This window comes from Saccostrea cucullata, unplaced genomic scaffold (genome assembly GCF_032062105.1).
Source record: "Saccostrea cucullata isolate Sc308-1 unplaced genomic scaffold, CSIRO_AGI_Scuc_v1 ctg2492, whole genome shotgun sequence".
NCBI lineage: Eukaryota > Metazoa > Mollusca > Bivalvia > Ostreida > Ostreidae > Saccostrea > Saccostrea cuccullata.
The window spans coordinates 109,577-128,355 of record NW_026923704.1 but is presented as its reverse complement, the minus strand read 5'-3'; the positions used below and the strand labels follow the sequence as shown (position 1 = coordinate 128,355).

The 18,779-nt window shown below is 35.0% G+C and overlaps 2 protein-coding genes across 2 annotated transcripts; one reads left to right on the top strand and one right to left on the bottom strand.

The window, feature by feature from the left end:
• Positions 1-863: 863 nt before the first annotated feature.
• Positions 864-7,879, bottom strand: LOC134264689 (actin maturation protease-like). Its single transcript, XM_062746955.1, has 7 exons — positions 7,810-7,879; positions 6,167-6,392; positions 5,532-5,615; positions 5,213-5,331; positions 4,552-4,678; positions 2,935-3,005; positions 864-2,555 (listed from the first exon to the last, which is right to left on the bottom strand). Exons 2-7 carry the CDS (start codon positions 6,328-6,330, stop codon positions 2,212-2,214), a joined length of 909 nt encoding a protein of 302 aa, XP_062602939.1. The 5' UTR covers positions 6,331-6,392; positions 7,810-7,879; the 3' UTR covers positions 864-2,211.
• Positions 7,880-9,868: 1,989 nt separating this feature from the next.
• LOC134264695 (craniofacial development protein 2-like) lies at positions 9,869-10,833 on the top strand. Its single transcript, XM_062746959.1, has 2 exons — positions 9,869-10,009; positions 10,216-10,833. The coding sequence occupies exons 1-2, from the start codon at positions 9,869-9,871 to the stop codon at positions 10,831-10,833; spliced, it is 759 nt and encodes a 252-aa protein (XP_062602943.1).
• The last annotated feature ends 7,946 nt before the right edge of the window (positions 10,834-18,779 follow it).

Sequence of the window (18,779 nt, the reverse complement as noted above, 5' to 3'; positions counted from 1 at the left end):
AATAGATTCTCCTGAAAAGTCAGTATGTGATACATGTAGCTGTAATAATGTAGCCTTCTCCTTTTTTTTTTTTTTGGGGGGGGGGGGGGGGGGAGAATCCAGAAAATATCCGATAAAAAAAATTGTAGAGGGCTACATTATTGCTGCTAGCATATGTGACAATACTAGTTTTGTATTACAACAAAGAATTCAGGGAAAAAAATATATATTGTCACTGCTAGTCATCATATCATGGTTCAATCTCAAAAGAATACTTTCGAGTTCAAGGTATTACATATGTACGTATTACATTGTAACAGGTACAAGGATGTTAAGAGATATTAAATGATTGTTGTTGTTTTGATTAAAGACTAATGGTTGCTATAATCTCAAAAATTGAGATAATTTTAAAGAAAATATCTGCCAGTTAAAAGTGCTATTTAGACAAATTTTAGAATATATTTATATTGTTATTTCTTAGATTCATCTCAGTGAAAAAACTATTTACAGAGTTTGTTATTGTGTCTTTTAACACATTTTTATCAAATAAATATCTATGCACAAACATGTTTCTCATCAATCTTCTTTATTAAGTGTACACTTTAAAATATCTCAAAAAGAGGGGTCTTCTTGTGCCAGAACTTTGTCACCTAATGCAACACATAACCTCAGCTTATACACAGTCTCATCTGAAAAAAAAAAATCGGTCTATGTACCAGAGTGGGATTTGAACCTGCAGCATAAGGATCAACTCCATACTTCATGACTCTAGAGCAAAGGCTCTTGACCACTTGGCCACAAAGGTGATTTGATTCACAACTGTAATGTTAAAGTGGCTGATTTCAAGATGAATCCAATTTGAGAATTCAAATACAAACAAAATGTCATGAAAGCATAAAAAATGTCAACTTTATTTATAAACAATCCAAAAAATTATTATCGCAGATCAATGTAAAATGATTGTCAAAGCAGGCCTGTAGGAAGCAAATGGTTGAAAGCAAGGGGCCACATAAAGGAACACTAGTACATAGGGAAAAACAATATAATCGATAAACTATTCACCTCTAATGCACAGAAAAATATATCCTGTTTGGCAAGAAAATAAATGCATCATGTACAAGTATAAAGTACATACATTTTAAATGATTACAATTTTTTTAAGGTTAGGGGGTATATAAATTTTATTAAAAAGAATAAAAACCATAACATTTGCTCTTTATTGTAAATACTGATCATGAAAATTATTGAGGTAGCCATCTATGATTACATGTAAGTAGCTTTGGTTTTCTTTTAAATAAATATTTTATATACTAGCAAAGTAATTGCCCCTACCCCTGCCTCCTTGATTCCTATCCAGGCCTGCAAGAATTGTAAATGGATTTATTTGTATATCAATCACATTCAAAACAAAAATAATGACTTGAATGAGCATACTGTAAATCACTTTTATTTGCAAAAACTTTCCTTTTGCTTAATTTTGCAAGAAAGTGTACGCGGGAAAATTTAATTCTCAAGTATAATAGTATTCCTTAAGATTATATTAAGCAAAAACCACAATATGTGAAAATTTTTCACGAATATCAGGAATCAATGCCTATCTCGCAAAAATAAGGCGTTGCGAAAATTTAGTGATCTACAGTATTCTTTTAAGAATCAATTCAACTTCATCACAACCACACACATTCAATCAGGTTTAAATTACTTTGACATTAACAAAACAATTAACTTCAATTTAAAAATGACAAATATGTGCCAAAATAGAAATATAAGTACATTCTTTCAGGAATTATTCAAACTATTCATCACAACCACATACGTAATTCGATCATATGGATAAAGCATTATTATTATTATATGTAGACGTTACTTTTTTCAGGAGGACACAACCATAAATAAATTTTGGTTTCTATTGTTAATACTGAATAATTACTGAGGTTACCGACTGTAACTAAGCTTTGGTTTACATTATTAACATATATATTGGCAAAATACTGGCAAAACTACAGACTATCATAGGGTTGTAAATGCATGTACATGTATAACTCTCATAAAGAAAACAAAAATTAAACTTGAAAAAAAATCAAATACATGTATCTAAATATGATTTGTAAAACAAAAATAAGTACATTCTTTGGCATATGTACATGTATAACTCTCATAAAGAAAATTAAAACTTTTAAAAATTCAAATATTTAAGTATGATTTGTAATACAAAAAATAAGTACATTCTTTTTAAGGACTATTTAAATTTTGATTGCATAAGATCACAACTTTATTGCACAGAACCCTTTGGATCCCCTCCTGGGGTATAATGTACTGCTCCACCTCCGCTTCTCTGTCTGGATCCACCTCCCGTAAATTCGCATTACTCTCCAACACTCTGTCCAGTGACCACACACCGATGTTTTGACTCTTGCCCTGCATGCCGTACACGAAAATGTCTGGCGATGAAACAAGGAGATTCTGAAGTGCAGAGGCTTTCTGTGGCTGAATTTCATATAAGGGAGATAATTCAAGGTCTTCTGTCATTCCCAGATTGTCAGGCAGCAAAGTTCTTGCAAGTGAGAAAAGGAACCCTATTCAAAATCAAGAAATTAAAAGTTAAAATTTTTCACTCGATCTGTACTTGTTTGCAAAGAATGAGATTGCTGGAGATCTCTTGTTTTTATCAAATATTTAGAATAAATGGTCATATGAATGAAAGTTGAAAACAAAAATATTTTTCAGAAAAAAACAATGTTCTCTTTTACCAGGGTACTTAAGTGGAAAGATACAAGTACAAATTAAATAGCAAGGAATTATGGTCAACAAATCCTAAATAATTCAAAATCTGCCTATATACAGACAATACAAAATATGCAAATTCAGAGAGTGAAATTATTAGCATTGCCCATGACTATGACATGTACATCTTAGTCAATGAATATTAGACACAAGCTTTAAATTCTTAGCTACCTGTGAGTACAGCCCAGTGAGCTTTATTTCCATTCTTCAAACAAGGTCCATTATTTTTGTCTCCATCATATCTAATGCCCAGTTAATACAAAATTATTCTGATCATTTTGTTTGTTCTATCATATATCTATAATACTGAATAAGTACAAAATAATACACTGCATGCTAACTATTAATGAAAGTAAAAATTCAATTATCACAACGAGATGTGTTTGTGTAGCTTTATGCCCCCAATGGTAACACAATACTGGAGTGGGATATGGACTGAAGTGGTAGTTGTGGCCAATGTCAAACTTTTTCAAATGTAGGTCAAAGGTCACAGCTGAGGTCACATGATAAAAAATTTCTGTAATCTCTACCAATGGAAATTCCTGTCTTAATGAACACCCATGTCAAATATTAAAATCCTTACCCTTGACAGCGCAGTATAGTTATGGGCTAGGTTAATGTTGACAACAGACAGACAAACAGATAGGACAAAAACAATTATATATATACCCCCAGGATCTTTCAATCCAGGAGCATAAAAAATACGCAGCACTGTCAAGGCCTACTATGAGAAATCAACGGAAAATAGACGTGCAAAAAAGGGGGACCTTTTTAAAACTGAATTTATTTTAATCAAGCTGTTTTATTATCACAGAATACAATTACTTATTGAAATAGCATAGTATAACCCACTCTGTATTGTTTGAAGTTTGGTCCCATCGATGGACAGTCACCTGATGAATGCATAGTTCGGGTACTGAATGTAGGTCATGAACAAATTTCAATATCCCAAGGGCATACCCTAGTTGAAATTGAAAATTCAAGTTATTATTTGTTTCTGCATACTTTGTAGTTTCTGAAAAGTGCTGCTGCTTTGAATAGATTTCGCGTTTTAATAGTTAAATTTTCAGGTAAATAAGCCAATGTTGAAATATGTTTGACTTTTACCAAATATTTTGTGTACTTATAAAATCATGCCCTTGATTTAAAGAAAGCAGCAGCACTTTTCAAGTTAAGAAAAATATCCTTTATCTCTATTCAAAAAATGGTTAAGATCTATGAAGTGTATGCCCTTGCGAAAGTGCGATTTTATGAGGCATCCCAATGTAAAATATACGTAACCTGTACATAAAAACACGACATAATTAATAAAATACATTCTCTTGGTAGATAGTTAATAAATGAACTAAACAAAGGATATGCATTGGTATTAATCGACTATTTAAAACCTGTAAATAATATTCCGTTTGATAATAAAACGCATTTTTCATTGTTAAAAAATTCGTCAATCTGCCTCTCACAGCACATGAAATACGTCATTTTTACCAAAATGACGTCATGTTTACAAGTTCATCGTGATCAGTGCTTTTTCTATAACCAGCTACATGGGATTTAACTAGCAAGTTTTTTAAATGCATTGATAAGTTTTATTGTTGTTTATTATGCCTATACAGTTAAAAGTTGCAAACTATTTCATTCTCAGGTACAATGAGAAATACATAAAAGTCATATTTTTGCATGACGTCACAGTAAACTTTTCCCGTATAAATTAGGCCCCACCCCCTTATTCAAGCCTTAACAATGCTGCGTAATTAAATAATAAGATAAAGCATCCTCCATTAAGGATACGGCACTAGGACAGGGTGACTGTTGGATAAATGTCCCAGGAGAATTTCCCTGGATCCTGAGTCCCTCATATCTATAACAGTGGCTGTACAATCCAGAATTTCCTCTGCTAATGTGGCCATATCATAGGCTGCAATTAAATAAATTAAATTTAGTATGTGCACAGGAAATGGTATGGTAAGACATAAACTTGTATGAGAGAAATGAACTGATTATATATTATGCCCCTACAGATTCGAAAAGGAAAACTGAACTGGGCATCAATAATGGAATATGCCCTTATAATATCCCATGAGTTTGAATTTGAATTTAACACAAAGATTGTAAAAAACTTAATATCAGCCCTTACAGTACTTGGGTAATAAAACAAGACTTGAAAATTCAAATCTTTTTTTAAATTATGAAGTCAGAAAACTGATGAAAGCAAAGATTATATATTTAATTTGCATGGCAGCAGATCCAAAGGTAAGGAAAATAAAGAAACACAACTTAATTAATACTTTGAAAAATATAATATTCAATCACAAACCATGGAAGATCATATTATATTAATTACATGTATCTAACATATTCCGTTGGTGGCTGTAAGCAAATCAAAGATAACAAAACAGATCTTTTTTTTATTTCAAAAATAAATTATCTATAATATAAGATCGAGCTATACCTGAGAAGAGTTCTCCCTGCAATGACAAGCCTTTCCTCTGACTTGTCTCTAAGATGTGTGTGGCTGCCATTTCTTTCTTCAACATTTGAGCAGCCATGGCAAGGGCAACAACTCCGCAACTATAAAACAGACCTGTACATTGTACTTGTAGTATATATATACATGTATTACACGCATGCTATGAAGAAATACGTTTGATAGCACGGTACTACTTTACCTGCCAATTTAAGTTCTATAGTTTACTGACAAATTCTAATGATCAACAACTAACTTTTTTTTTTACACAAAATCTCAATAAAACATGCAACTTAATTATTACCATGGCCCATCTTGAAGTATTGGGTGGACAGTGCTATTGGAAGATACAATGACTCTGGAAGACAAATTTGGAATATCCTTCTCTCTGGAAAAAAAAACATATGTCAAGAGGTGACATAACTATATAGTCATAATAAACTGTCTTATCATGCTTATTTTTCATTTGCCATGACATCTTAAATCTCTTGATGATAAGTACATGTATAAGGACATAAAAAACAAGTGGTTTACAGTTAGATTTTCATTCCTATAATTTCCACTAAATGCCCAGCAATGTTATCTTCCAAGATAAGTGAAAGAAGGAAATGTTGACGTTGCATGTACAAGTACTTTCAAGTTTTTTTTTTTATCATAATGATTGCAAATAGATTATTTTGTACAATATCACAAAAAAGTATTGTAAAAACTTCCTCATACATTTTCTATTTATTTTTTGAAGATAATAATTTCTTAATATTGACATCCATGTGAATCAGGGCCACATATTGGCAACTTTTTCCTGAAAGTAATACCCTGGGAAACATGGTACATATGTGTAACTTCAATTAACTTTTTTTTTAAAATACTTAAAATAAGAAAATTCTGAACATATGGTTTATAACTTAAAATGAATAGTAAAAACAAGAAAACACATACATGGTTGTTTTGATATTCTTCCTGAGATGTTCTTTGCTGTGATTAGTTGGCTCCTGTGGCACCATTAGTACTGCCCCGGAAATGTTCTTTAGACTGATACGGGTTGCTGGACCACTGTGTGTGGGGGGAGGTGGAGGTGGTGGGGCCCCACAGGGGGTACACATTCCTTTGGGTCCAAATGGCCACTGACTAAGCTACAGTTGTGTCATGGCAGGAAGATAGCACGCTGGATTGAAAAAAAAAAGAGAAATAGAGATTGAATATCAATATAATTAAAAAGGAACATTCATCAAGCAAAGGAGAGGCTTGGGATAATGACCAGTTAATAAAGTACTACGTATAATACAATCTCCGAAATGTCATATTGAAGTTTTCTTTGGCAATGACCAAGAACTGAAGACTGATTGATATGAAATGAACTAAATACATATACATGTATGTTTTATACATTTAAATTATCACAATTAATGCATAAAGTCTTCATAATAAGCAGTCAACCCTGCATGTCATTTTAAAGTAACTTCAAACAGTTACACTAGACATGAGTCTTAATTAATACCAGGTATGGATACAGGAATTTAAGCTAAGGGGTGCAAAAAGTAAACAAGGGGTCTATAGGGGCTGCCTTGAGGTCCCAATGGGTCCATGGCAGACCTTGATGGGAGCTCAGGGAGCAATTTCAGCCCCAGGAAGCTCCTGGATTCTAGAGATTTTGTAGGGTAAAAATTGATGGGTCTACCATGTAGACATTTTTCACATTCACTCCATGAAACTATTATATGCTTTATACCAATTTCAGGGGCTGTGAACATTACATACTTGTAATCTGTCACACCCCTTAGTTTCCTGGGGGTCAAGAAGATTCTCCCCTTTAACATCTACATAAGCAGACCCACCCCAATGCACACATTAATTGCTGCAGGTATACCAGGGACCTATATACTAAATATATATTTAGTATATAGGTCCCTGGGTATACATACTGATGGTCAGGTACAGGTCTAAACTAAAAGGTCACCTGAGTGACCCAGGTGACATTAATTGAAATATGTATTGTTAAATTATACCTTGATTAATTATGTCTGCGGATGCTGAGATAAACTTCAGCAGTACATACATGTATGTTACTTTGTGGCCTGGCACAAAATCAATGGACTTATTCATTTTTTATCAAAGACTACTCAAACTACATTTATAGCCCAATTCTTTAACAAGATTACGAACCTCTGTCTGTATAGGCCTATACATGGTGTACGTTCCATCAAATACAATGTTTACACACTGCATGTGCCCGATAAAGCAGAGGATTACACAGTGCTAAGGAGGATTTCTAAGTTATTTATAGACCTGTCAGGTGTTCACGATCGTTTCTTCTTTCAGCAGAACAAACATGTGTTTCATGTGATTTTAATTAAATCTAAGCAATAATCTTTTTAGTTCTGTCCTAATTAAACCCTTTTATCACTCTAGAAACATTTAAAAAGTTAAACACAATTCAATTCACTGCATATCATCAAGAACTAATCTCGCAAGGCATTGCAGACGTTCTTGCAGTGCCAGTGGTCTTGTGAACTTGTGTTGCAATCTAAATAATTTTATTTTTAAAGGGGTTCCAACAAATTCTGAAATATACGTTAACTTACCTTTAACCTATCGTTGTTCTAAAAACACATATGGGCCATTTATAGCATATAGCAGCCAGGGATAATAGTTGTACGTACCGCTTACCCACTGTAATAACTCTTTTAAATCTTGCTTGTAGGTCGGCGAGTGCTGGCATAACTCAATTTCAGAGTTGTCTGTCCCTAGTGAATGCGACCTCTCTCTCTCTCTCTCTCTCTCTCTCTCTCTCTCTCTCTCTCTCTCTCTCTCTGAGTCTCTGACACAAAAATGAATAACTTTACTAAAGTGAGAATAAATCTCAATTTGAACATTTTTTTTTCATTCAAATTTTTTAACTGATATCAATGATATGCACGAAGCGCTAAAGTCAAGTCCACACTGGTACGACCCACACTTGAGTATGCCTCCAGTGTGTGGAGCCCAGCTAAGAAGGAGAATATCAAGAAGATTGAGGCAGTTCAACGAAGGGCAGCAAGATTTGCCATTGGAGACTACCAGCGCACAAGCAGTGTAACATCCATGCTACAGCAGCTCCAATGACAGTCACTTCAGATCCGTCGGAAAAGGGCCCAAGTTATCATGTTATACAGGATAGTCTATCATCTCGTGAACATCCCGGCGGTGAGCTACTTACACCCAGCATCGTTGAGGACCAGAGGCCACACCCTGCGATTCCTGGTACCACACACAAGGACAGAAGTGTATAAGACCTCCTTCTTCCCTCAAGCCATCCGACTGTGGAATTCCTTGCCAGGAGGAATGGTGGAGGCCAAGACCCTGGACAGCTTCAAGACCCAGCTGTCCAATGCCAGCCACTAGATGTCGCGTCTCTGCGCTTTTAATCTTTTAAACTTTTATTTTTTTTGGGGGGGGGGGGGGCACTGTATATAGACACTCACCCCTCACGCAGAGTGCGATAATACTTAATTAAGTGGTTTTGCACTGGATGGGAAGAAGAAGTCTTTTTTTCAAAAAATTATATTTCTTATGCATGATATAAATTTTGCATCAGTAATATCAATTTTTTGTCATTAAAGCATATTGAGGACAGGCTTTTCTTCTCTCCAGGCATAAACAGTATACAAGTTTCCCTTTTTGGTTTGGCACTCCTTTTTTAAGCGAATAAGAAATACATGCATTTTGGTACATGTTATTTGACACTGTATAGTGTTGAAAAGTGACATGCATTGTTTAATAGGTATTTAATTATGTTCAGGCAACATTATTTCAAAGTTACTGTATTAATTGGTCTCTGATCATCTTGAAAATAAATATATATAATTTTTCAATGTAATGGAAAAAAAATAAATTAACCGAAAAAATTCCAACCCATGCGCTTCAGAATCAAACGAGTATGCATCCCCTAAACAAACATGCATCACCCTTTTCTTTTCTTTTTATATATATATAGTACTATCATTTGAATTCCTCCATTTTTTTTTTTTTTTTTTGCTTGAAAAAAGGCTGGAATTATTAAAGATTTCCTAATTTCTGATTTATGGTAAATAAATTGTACGACATGGCATGCGTGGGATAAATGACACGTACAGTTACTACCTAAAATACCAAAAGACTTTTTTTGTCCTAACATAATTGAATATTCTTCATTCATATTTATATGTCATAAATCCATCCAACCCGTTACCGGGAACCAATTCATACTATTCAACCCTCTCAAACCAACAATTCTCTCAGAATGCGATTCAACCTTCAAAGGTACTTAAATACCATCCAATCTTCTCTTGATCCCATTACAGCCTCTCTTACCTCTCAACCCTTTCATAATATCCAACTCTCTCATGACTCCATCCAACACTAAATTATTATAACACCCAACCCTCTTCGGGTTCCATCCGACCCTCACATATTATGCAAACCTCACATACCATCCAACCCGAATTTTGTATCTTAGTGTAGTCTACTTGTGTGTCAAGTTACTAGTATATTGAAATCAAACCAAAACTGTAGGAGGAGGAACATTTTGAGAAATAATGTATAGTTTGCTGAAGTCTAAGCCCCACGTCCCCGTCTTAGGAGGTGGAAACGGGTAATGCCGGCTAACGGGGCGACGCCTGCAGCATGGGGCCAGTCACCCCTTCTGGGGTAAACGCTGACTACAGAAATAGACACACAGAGAAATATATCAAGTATGACGTCTATACATGGTATGTGCAAACTATGTTTGAAATTTATAGCAGAGCAGTACATATTGCCAAAGAGGTGAGGCAATATTACATCAGCATTCTGGATATAAGTGAAGCACGGTGAACAGGCTCTGGAAAAATGACTTGTAGTAGTGGTGAGACCATCATATACTTAGGGAAGGATCAAGATCGCCAGAGTGGCGTTGCAATAATGATGAGCAAGGAAACATCAAAGACGTTGCTAGAGTGGTACCCAGTGAATCATCGAATGTTATATACTAGGTTCGATTCGCAACAGATCAAGCTCAGTGTGATTCAAGCTCACCAACTCATGATGCAAGTGATGAAGAGATAGATATCTTTTACAATCAACTGCAGAGTGTATTACATCGAACTCCAAAACACGATATGGTGATAGTAATGGGGGACGTGAACGCAAAAGTTGGAAGTGATAACACCGGCAGGGATGCATGCATTGGGGTAAATGTACATGGCATGGGACAGATGAATGAAAACGGAGAACGCCTAATGGATTTTTGTGAGATGAATGGGTTGCATGTAGTAGTTTGCAACACCATCTTTGCACACAAGGACAATCAAAAATATACCTGGATTTCTCCAGATAAGAGAACAAAGAATCAGGTCGATTACATCATGATCAACAAGAAGTGGAGGAGATCAGTCATAGATGCCCGGACGTACAGAGGTGCAGACATTAACAGTGATCACATACTCTTACTTGCCAAAATACAACTGAAGTTAAGAGCAGAGAGGAAAGTGCAAGGACTGAGGAAGTTAGCAGTGAACAAACTTCAACAACCTGAGATAAAGGAAGGCTTTAAGCTGGAGCTGAGGAATAGATTTTCTGCTTTAGAGATGATGGACAAAGGAAAAACATAGACGAAAAGTGGGATAACACCAGGGATTGTCTAGCTTCAGCAGCAACTGAGACATTAGGATTTAGGACAAGTGTGAAAGAGGTGTGGCTAACATCTGATACATGGACTCTTATTCAGAGAGAAAACTTAAAGATCAAATCAAAGATCCTAGACTGCAAAGACAGCTCGGAGCAGGAATCCCTATCAAAGTCCTACAGGGAAAAAGATAGAGAGGTCAAAAGGAGTGCGAGGCGAGACACACCGACAAAGACAATATGAGTAGAGCTGAGGAAGCAGCAAGGACATAATTCAAGAACTGTATAATATCACTAAACTGATGTCTGGCAAATTCACCAACAATTCAAACGTTATAAAAGACCAGCATGGCGATATCTTTTCCAAGGACAGTGACATTTTTGAAAAGATGTGCAGAACATTTTAGATCAGTTCTGAATAGAGAAACCCAACTCAACCACCAGATATCGAAATCAATAACAACATAGCAGAACTTGACATCAGTGTGAAGGGAATACATTTGGAAGTGTAGAGTAAATACAGAAGGCTACCAGAAAGGTGAAAGACAACAAAGCTGCAGGAGTAGATGACATACCAGCAGAATTACTTAAAGTGGACATTGAAGCAATATCAAAGGTCATATATAATCTGCTCCAAGACATTTGGACAACCAACAAGGTAACTACCGAAAAAGGGAGATAAATCAGAATGCAACAACTGGCGTGGAATAACACTTTTACCCACAATAAGAAAAGTGTTTACCAGAAGGCTTTTAGACAGAGTAAAAGAACAAGTCGATGCACAACTGAGAAAGGAGCAAGCAGGGTTTAGACCAGGAAGATCATGTTGCGACCAAATTTTCGTATTACGAAATATTATAGAGCAGTCAATAGAATGGCAGTCTTCTCTATACCTAAACTTTGTAGACTTTGAAAAGGCGTTTGATAGTGTACATCAAAGAGAAAGTTTATGTAAACTCTTGAGATTGTATGGCCAACCACCAAAGATCATTGACATCATCAGGGCAGTGCATGAAGGATTTCAGTGTAGTGTGATGGTTAACAATGCCAAAACAGAGTGGTTTCCAGTAAAATCGGGACTGAAACAGGGCTGTATGCTATCGCCTCTGCTTTTCTTAGTGGCCATAGAATCGGTCATTAGAGAATCCACCAGAGATAAGAAAAACGGCATTAGATGGAGAATGGAAAACAAACTGGATGACCTAGATTATGCCGATGACCTATGTCTCATCTCATCAACCTATCAGGAAATCCAGGAGAAAACAAACAAACTCTATACAACATCTAGATGTCTTGGCTTAATTATCAATTTTAACAAGACCAAAATAGAGCTTCTAATGAGAATCAATGCACGAAATAACAACCCCTTAAAAGTTAATGGAGAGCATTTGGAAGATGTAGACAACTTCACATACTCCCAGTACCTAGGCAGCATTGTATTAACATCAGGGGGTACTGAAAAGGATATTACATCAAGAATCAACAAAGCCCGTTACATGTTTGCCATCTTAAAATACTATTATACGGATCAGAATGCTAGAATCTCCGGAAAGACTTCGCAAGGAAACTGAAATGTTTGTAAATCGTTGCCTACGGATTATATTTAAGATCAGATGGCCAAAAATAGTGTCCAACAACAAACTCAGTTAGTTGTCAGGACAGGAATACATTGTGGCGGAGATTGTAAGAAGAAAGTGGAGATGGGTTGACCATGTGCTCAGAAAAGACCAGTATAATATCACAAGAGAGAGAGAACATTTTATGGACAGCCGATGACAAGAGAAAAGGGACAGGCCTAAACCAACATGGCGAAGAACATCAGAGAAATAGCTGAAAGAGATAGTGCTGACGTGGAAGGAAGTAAAAAGAAAAGCAAAGGATATGACTGGGTGGAGGGACTGTGTTGCTGCCTTATGTGCCACCTGGCACGAAGAGGTCTAAGTAAGTAAGAATTTGTAGTCTACATGTGTGCTAAGTTATATTATAATCAGATTAAAAATGAATTTGGAGTAGCATTTTGAAAGTCTTTTACAGAAATTTATATTTTAGTATCTAAGGCAAAAACATTTATCTAAATCAAAAGCCGATACAAATAATTATGTATCTATCAAAGTGTGGTCTTCTTTCGTGCCAAGTTATATTGAAATCAGACTAAAACTGTGGTAGGAGTAGCATTTTAAAAGTATTTCACAGGAAGTTTTATTTATAGTAACCACGGCAACACCGTTCATCGAAATCAAAAACCGATCAAATGGATTATGCATCTTAGTGCAGTCTACTTGTGTTCTGAGTTATATTGAAATCAGACCAAAACCGTAGGAGGACTAGCATTGTGAAAAATTGTTTACAGACTGACAGTCCGACACCTTACTAATGAAACAAAATTACCTTTAGTTACCTGTTCCTGAAATGCCAAAATAGACCAAATTGAAATGAATGGGATGTATTTTACTACTTGTTTTCGAATACTTCTGCGTAGTGTAAGATTTGTTTGCGACTACAAAACAAAATATTTTTGTTTCCAATATATAGCTTCAATCTATATCAGTAGAAAAAAATGTTTTTAAAATGTTGAATAAATTTGTTATTAAAATGTCTAATTTCTTAATATCTCAAGAACCCCTGAGGTATTCTCTTTAGAGAAGTGAACAGGTATTTGCCATGGATGTAGACAAATGCCTGTCCATTTCTATAAAGAGAATACCCCTGAGCAAATTTTTGCCGATGGTATCCTCGAGCCAAGGGCTCTCATTTTCTGTAGAATCATCAATTTTCGTGGGGGGTCAATGTTCGTGGATTTCGTGAGCCACCCTTACCCACGAATTAACATTAACGTTTGGCGCAGGTCATCGGACTTTGGGGAGACCATCGCATTTTTGCGTCACCATCGCACTTTGGAGTCTTAGATATACATGTATATAAACGCCATTTAGAGAGTTAGGTTTATTAATATTCAGGACATCTACAGTTGTAACTTAATATGTATCTTTATGATAAATGAATAGTAAGAAATGTTTATGACACGATTTTAGAGTTTTATGCACATATCAAATATACATGTACTTAATGTGGTATAATCTCAAATGTGGAACTGTTTTAATGCAGGGATCGTGAATAAGGTCTAATGACATGCAGTTTCCAATACCTCTTCATCTTCACGCCTTGAAGACACTCACCTCAAGTTTGTAGTTTTTTGTTTGTTTAACTTGAATGTTTTTAATTCATTCTAAATATACCTATTTTCTATATTTATTTAATAATATCTATCTAACTTTTCATTTGGGACTCTCTCTTACTTTTTTCTTTTCTCGCCGTATATTTTGTGTTCCCATGAATAAGTCAATCTTCTGGTATGTCATTCCTGGTTTATCACCTTCGCGAAGCTAAGGCAAGAGTGAGGACTGCGATTCCTTCTGATCATGGTAAAATAATGAAGATATGGATTTTGCAATTCTTTTTTACTATTGTGAAATGACAATAAAATGGAAATAAATGTAGTTTTCAAGAAATACAGTCAATCCAGGATTTTGAGGACAAATTCAAGGATGTTTAGAGTAGCTATAGAAATCGTTAATATACGAGGGAGAGAGCGAGCAATGTTCAAAGAAGAAAATATTAGGCGTGTTGTAAAATAAACGAATCATTCATTATATCCCCTTAAAGAAAGAAATGAATAGAAAAACGACGTGGAGGTGAAAGAGAAAGATAAAATCTGTTAGCACTAAGCTACCTATGGTAGAATATATGAGGTGAATAACTCCTCTCTTAAAAGTTTTGTAATCCGACTAGAAAACCAATCGCATCATGATAAAATAGGTAACACTAAACATAAATACTTCTATTATCTCTAATCTGTGCAAAATTTTAAGCATGTGATATAAAAACAAATGATACATCTTTGACAAATTATAAAAGTTGAACATTTTAAATTTGTAAACATAAATCTCATTGTGTTGATTGAAACCGAGGCTTCTTTTCACAGTAAGTTAAATGCATGGGGTATAATTAGACTCATTTAATTAAGTTTTAAATGCATCTGATGTATCTAATAGGATTTTTTTTAAAAAAAATTTATGCTTTGCAAATTCAAATATGTATCTTATTTTGCAACGTTTTTACAGATTCCATTTTCTACAAATTTCTGGTAAAGAAGATGAAATTTAATACAGAAGAAAAAATTACATTATACATTATCATTAATATTATCAGACAAAATGTTTATAGTTTAAATTTATAAACAATTGTGATTCTATGAATTCAAGAAATTTTATTGATATAACAATTTTCCTGACTTTCAGATTTTTTAAAGGCATTAAGTGAAGAAGAAATTATGTATCAGTTAATTTCAAGCCTGATTTTTATGTTCTTACTTCCTTCAACTTGTACAACTTCGAATTCAAAGTTAAACCTTACAAGACTTATGGGTATATACATAAATGCTTGTGGAGAGAAAGGCCTTTGTAAAGACTGGCCCGGATTGACAGGATATCACCAGAATTCAATACAATCACGATGCCCACCATGTTCCTGTGAGGATACGTGTGTTCGAAAGAAGACTTGTTGTCCTGACAAATTTTTCGAAGGAAAATTGACACGATTCCATGACGCAGTTTTTCAACGTTCTCCCTTTAGTAAAATAGAACCAGAACTTCCAAAGTATCACGTTGTAGATACCTGCTCTGAATTTGTAGAAAAGCCTGACAAATGCCACAGCCTCTCTAACCACTTCGAAGACCGAATTTTCGTTACCTCGCTTACAAGTAATTATACATACTTTAATATTCACTGTGCTTTATGTAACGGTGAAAAGGAATTAGACATAGAAAAGTGGGATATATCTATTGACGGGAATGCTAATTTTATCAATTTTATAGAATCAAATGAAGATATGCTATCTATTGTCAAAGAATGGAAGAGTTTAGCTCTATTTCTTCCGTCCTCGAGGCTTAAAGACATTGTTTTCCCTAGCCATTTCGAGGATAATCAATATTTCACGGAACCTTGTCCACATGATGAGGATTTACAGAAAGCGTGTTTTTCGTCCTATGTAAACGAGATTAGACTGTATAAAAACGTGTTTTGTTACTTGTGCAAACTGAAAAGCATAGAAAGAATTCAGCAACCCATCAATACTTGTCACAATTTCATTAATTACAACATACAAAAATTATGTAAAGAAAATCCGACATCGGATTTGACTTATCCTTATCGGAATTTTTATTGTTTTTTGTGCAATATTCCGACAATAAACGATACCGAGAATCAACAAGATGACTCAAAGAAATGGATTTTTCTTGACTTTTCTAGTAAAGTTGATGAAACTATCGACTACGGGGATACAGGGTTACCTAGACGGCGTCTAATTTTCTCCGACAATGTGTTGAATGATTTATCAATTGTCAACAAAATCTTGAATTCAAAACCGTCGAAAAACCAAACTGTTAGTCACGTTATTCCATCTAATTACAAGACAGATCAGTTGCAACCTTTTCTATCCAAAATGGCTGCTGCTTATCCACATCGCTTCTGTAACCAGGACATTTTGCCAGACACCGTGCGAAACAGAACTACCAGAAACTGTGACTGTTCCTTTTCATGTTTGTTCGTAAACCCCTGTAGTTGTTGTTTAGACACCGCTATCATACATCCAATCGATTGCGTCAGTGACATACGGGCAATTTTTTCCGAAAAAAAGATATTGTCCGAACATAAGGAAATAGAGAGAAAAATACAAGTTGTAAATGTTTGTTATGAGGGAAGAATGACTATTTCGAACATGGAGCTACATCAGAAGATAATGCAACTGTGTGTGTCAGAATTGAATGATTTTGACTTTCCTGTTTTATCAAGCAAAGTTACATACAGAAACATATTTTGTTTCCTCTGCAACACTAACTATACATTTGAAAACGGCTCTCTTTCTTCAGATCCATATACAATTTTAGATATCAACATTGTTTGTGATAGTCTATTACAGTTTGATTTCTTCATGAACTTTAGCGAAGTCATTACACATGCTCTTAAGAACAAATGTGACATTGTTTACGATTTCAATGATATAGTCTTATGTCATCGGGATGAAGTTAAGGTTATAGAAACTAAGAATGAATGTAAAACTGAAGACCAACGAGCCTGCGCATATGTTGATCAGGTTGAAAAATTGGCGTATGAAAATAAAAGTATTCAGTCCTTCCTCCTTTCTGCAAATAGTTATAAACATGATCTTTGCCAGCTCTGCAAGTTGTCTGATAAACCGAACATGATGAAAGCATTTGACAAAAAAGTGATCTGTAAGGAATCAAATATCCAGTACGTCCTGCTCAGGAATGCATGTTTATCATTGCCAAATGAAAAGTACGGTGATCTTCTTCATCCTTATAGAAATATATTTTGTTCTTTTTGTATGGAAGAATATAATGAATCACAGCAACTTCGTGCTTCCAAGGCCTGCAAACCTTTCTTAAGGGCAAACCCGCCGCAGAGAGACCACACGATGAGAGATTTATTTGTACCTACAATGAGGCTGAGCTTGTCTACATTTCAGGAGCAGTTCAAGGCAAGTGAATCAACGTTTTAGATATTTCATAATAAAAAAGAACTTTGATAAGCTCCTTTAACTGTTACAAAGGAAAAGGTTTCTCCCTGTATTTAAATTTTGACTTGAAGATTCCTTCGAACTCATGCCCCATATTTCAAACAACAATATCTTTTTATTAAGGTATCCGATCTATAATAGCCTCAGATTCAATTAATCTGAATGGTCTGAATAAGAATAAATTGGAACAAAATTGGAGACATGTCCAAAGTGCATTACGTGTCTTATTCTATCATTTAGTATCAGTTGGACATAAATTAACTTTATATCTAAAGCAGAAATGTGTTTCACTTTCATGATATGAAGCAGTTTTATGATAATTCTCTTTGTTGTAGACTTCAGAACATGCCTGCTACCCTGGTCGTGCATTAATTGATGGAGCCTGCAAACCAATCATCGCTTCCCCTGGCATGATGAAGTATCATCTACATATTCGTTGTAGTCTTAAAGTAACTTCCTCGACAAAAGATACAGAACAAACTTTATCATCAACCAGGTCTGCTGTTTGGGAAATTTTATCAAATTCTACCTACATTAACGATTGTCGCCTTCAAGAACTATATCTTTTAGCTAATCCAAGTGGTATAAAGGTTTATCAGCTAGGGTTACATGTATTTCACTTAGAATCGCATATCACTCTACATTATTTTTTGTTTTGTAGCAAGAAATTTAAGCCTTTTATTAGAGAGTCTGTCGAGAAACAGTCTGTTGCAAACTCCTCATACGCTACAGATAAACCAAACCGGTGATGGTTCTAAGAGAATATCGTTCTTCTTAAAAGGCATTAGTTTTTGCAATATAAGTAAAACACTAACAAGCTCGAAGTTAATACCAGAAAATGACTACCACTTACTTAAAAATTATTATAATTTGGTTGTTTTTCACCGCCCTGGTGATGGAATTATTGTTAGCAGATTACTAATGTGCCTTCAGCGCGTTATTGATGCCAACGATGTAAACTTTGACAGCGATAATTACCGTATCATTGTTAAAGACTCCAACGAAGTTTTCTATCTTGGAGAATACGTCATGGATTATAATGATAAAATCAGAGTTTGTACCAAATTTCAGTCTGACCCTTTCGTGGCGAAAGATATTTCTGAGATACTAGAAATCTTCACAAATGTTCTCAATATTATCAGTATATTGTCTATTCTCTTCTTATTTCTTGTTTATCTGAAATTCCCAGCATTGCGCTCACTTCCAGGATTAAATGTTATGAGTGCATCATTTTCTCTAATGTGCATGCAGCTGACGTATACTGTAGCCAACGTTTTAAACAAAAATACCCTGTTCTGTAGGATAGTTGGAGTTGTGCTGCATTACTTTTGGTTGTGC